This window comes from Kryptolebias marmoratus, linkage group LG13 (assembly GCF_001649575.2).
Source record: "Kryptolebias marmoratus isolate JLee-2015 linkage group LG13, ASM164957v2, whole genome shotgun sequence".
Lineage (NCBI taxonomy): Eukaryota > Metazoa > Chordata > Actinopteri > Cyprinodontiformes > Rivulidae > Kryptolebias > Kryptolebias marmoratus.
In genome coordinates, this window is record NC_051442.1 from 2,988,823 (window position 1) to 2,992,405 (window position 3,583).

At 41.1% G+C, this 3,583-nt stretch overlaps 1 protein-coding gene across 1 annotated transcript in view; it reads right to left on the reverse strand.

Moving 5' to 3' along the window:
• The window catches only part of mpzl1l (myelin protein zero-like 1 like), a 17,035-nt gene extending 13,699 nt beyond the window's left edge, over positions 1-3,336 (reverse strand). The window contains exon 1 of the mRNA XM_017429187.3: positions 3,175-3,336. Coding sequence (XP_017284676.1) covers positions 3,175-3,247 — 73 coding nt within the window. The 5' untranslated portion in view covers positions 3,248-3,336. The remainder of the gene's footprint in view (positions 1-3,174) is intronic.
• Between the last annotated feature and the right edge of the window lie 247 nt (positions 3,337-3,583).

A 3,583-nucleotide genomic window follows, 5' to 3' on the forward strand; every position in this document is an offset into this window, starting at 1 on the left:
CTTTCGGCTTTAGCTACCATGTTGCTCCTTCCAGCTTTAGCTACCATGTTGCTCCTTTCGGCTTTAGCTACCATGTTGCTCCTTTCGGCTTTAGCTACCATGTTGCTCCTTTCGGCTTTAGCTACCATGTTGCTCTTTAACTTTTAGCTACCTTTTAGCTTCAGTTTCTGCTCTGCTCTATTTATCTTTATGCAACATTTCTGCTCTTCTGATCTTTAAGCTTTCGTTCCCTTTGTTTCACCAACTCAGCTTTAGCTCCTTTAGCTGTTATTTAGCTGCTGTTCGGCACTTAGCCTTCATACCTGCAGAAAACTCCAGTTTAAGCCACCATTTAAACAACAATAAGCAGAAAATAATCATCTTTATTATTATTTTCAGCTCATAAAAACATTAAGTGGCTCATGCTCCGCTCTTCCTAAACTCTGCGGTTCTTATTTTTTGCGCGCGCGGCCCGCAGAATTGCATTCTGGGCCGCGCTTGTTTTGTTTTCGTCACCCACGTCGTATCAGCCTCGGCTCGCTTTGCGCCGACCTTGGCAGCCGCCACCGCCGCCGCGTTTGTGATTCAATCTCACAATGAATATTTTCATCTCATCTTCAAACCTACCAATAAAACGCGTCGTTAGCAGCAGTTCAGGGAGCGAAAATGTACGTATTTTTTTTGTAATTTAGCGTCTCCAGCTTGTTGCAGCCCCGTCAGATTCAGGCTTCAGGTTTGAGGAGGACTCCGTTTGGTTTCAGGCTGAAATAATTAAAAATATTTCATATTTTCAGCTTGTGAACAGAACAGTTTGTCATCTATAAACATCCTCTTCAACACATTTAATAATACATGATCTGATTCTGCTGCTCTGTGCTGAGATCAGCAAAATATTAAACAATAAATCAATTATTGACTAATATTACTGAGTTAAAGTATTATTTGTTAAAGAGCAAAGTCAGCTCTAGTTGGGGGGGTGTTTAACCATTCGCTCGCCTTCAAAACAAAGTTCTAACGTCTTTAATAATAAAGTCAGATAAATCCAGACGTTTCCATCTTCGCTGCAGTCAGAGGACCTGAAAGGCGTCACATAAACACAGCCGGGGAGCAGAAAGCCCTCGCCGTCCGCAGCAATTAAGACTCCAGCTCATCTAATAAACAGCGAGAGATTCAGACTCCGGGGGAAAAAACAGAACCAAAAGCAGCCTCGGCTCGGAGATAATTTCACAACATAAACAGAAGGAAGTGCTCGTCGTCCATCCCCCCCCCTTCCGTCAGACGATATGAGATTTACAGCAGAGCACCAATAAACCACTTCATCACCCAGAAAAAGGGTTCGAATCCAGATTTGTTTATCGAATTATTCAGCGTTCAGGCTGTGAAAACTTCTGCTGACTCTGAATAAACAGAATATTGTTGTTAAAAAGATTTTCAGACAATAATGTTTTAAATTTAACTTCACAGCCGACATGCAGCCACTTCTTTAATGTGTAACTTGTGGACTTTGACTCCAGGTGAGAAACACTGCAGCCGTAAACCTTAAAGTTACGGGAAGTCGTGCTCGCAGTACGTGTTGCGAACGACTCTCAGCTACGACCACATCAGGTTTCAGATCGATTTCTGCAAAAACAAACGAGTTTTTGACGATTTCCAGCTGTTGACGTACATCCAGTCGTTGCTTTCTGAAAGTTTAATTAACAGCTGGTTCGTGAGGTGTTCTGAGAACAAAAACATGATTGCCCTCCCGCCTTCAGAAGGAACGATAACATTCTTACACGACGATCGAATCGAACCAAACAGCAGCGTCGTTAATATCTGCAGGGCTTCGATTTGATCATAACTTCTACTTTGTGTCGTTTCTAAGAAAAACAACTAATCTTTAGCTTTTTGCTCACTAATCAGGTGATAAACACGACTGATATTTAACAATAAAACCCTAAGAAATGCTGGTATGGGTTAAAAGAACGAACAACAAACAAAGAGATGCAAATTAAATGTTAGGAAGTTTGTTTTGAGTTGTTTTCTTATGAAACAGTATATTATTCAAACACTTAAAGCTAACCATGACACTTACTTTTGATTTAGTCTGTTTTTGTGTCTGTATTTTATCGAACGATGCAGCTTGTATGTTTTTAATCGCACCAATAAACGTGACATAAAACTGCTTGATACCTTGCCAGCATGACAACAAGGAAGCTCAGGCGATAAAATATTACAAAAAAAAAAGTGAAGTCAGTTTATTGAGTGCATCTGAAAGCAAGCACAGACCAAAGTGCTGCACAGATTATAGATAAAACAATAAAAATCAAAGCTGAGAGTAGAAAATAATCACGTTAAAGCGCTGATGTTGTTGCTTTCAGCACCAGATATTGGCTGAAATGGTCTGATTTTAGAAATTTACCACCTTCATTGGAGTAAATGGGGTTACGTAATGATTAAAAACCAAGGGCTTCCAGCTTTGTTAGTAATTCAAAAAGTAAATAAATAGACATAATCTGATAGCACAACTACTGTTTGGTTCAGGAGGAGGAAATGAGATCTAATCTTTTGGTTTTGGACACTGAGCCAAACTATTATCTAACAACAGCTGATATGTTGGCGCCGTATTAACAAATTACTGCAGGTGAGAGTCACAGATTTAAATAAATCATGGTCCAAATCACTGTAAATGACAATGAGGCTTCAATAAAAAAGGACCTATTATTCCCCTGAGGGTTTACACAATGCACAAAAACACTTTGGTTTTACTTTATATGATTAATGTGGATGTATTTGGAAAAAACTGCAACAATCCAGTCAGCTGTTGTGTTTTATATGAGCTAAAAATGACCGGATTTGTTAGTTTTCTCCCCCATCCAGAATCCACTGGAGAGCCCCGGCTGGGCGGCAGCCACCGTCCCCACCAGACTCCATTCAGATTTTGGCGAATTTAAGGTTTTCTGGGATTTCCAGCGCCGCGGCGACGTGTGGCCAAACCCGAAGCCGATAAGACGCGAGTGCTCCCGGGTGGGTGTTTAACATCAGCCCTAATCGTAATTAACACCGCGGGACAAAGGGGTATTAATCGGTGAGGTTGCCGTTCGGGGGTGTAAACGCTGCTAGCCGAACCTGATATCCCACATAAAAAATAATTACCTCAAATTTAAGCGTTAAGGAATGAAAAATAAGCGATTTTTTTTTCGTTTTGATACTCACCAATTACGACATATAACGTAAATCCAGCCCATAAAACACGCCTGCATACGTTATTCAGCCATCTGGGCTCCATTATGTTGTTGTAAACAGGAGTAATTCCTATGATTTTTTTTTTCCTCCACCTTTACCGTCCCAGTCTTCTCTTCTTCGAACTGCACATGCGCCGTTCTGAGAGCGACTGCTGCCCCCCGCAGGTCAGCCCGGGAACTGCAGCCGCCTCATTCAACCACACGGGAGGAGGAAGATGCTGCTGAAGATGCTCAGAAAAAAGAAATAATAAAGTTACATAACATTTACCGTACATGTAGGCTGCATCAGATTGTGCAGTACTGTGAGAAAGTTTTAAAACTATTCTAATTTCTAATTTACAGGTCTTTATCAACAGCTCTCTAGGCTCTAGGGAAGCTCT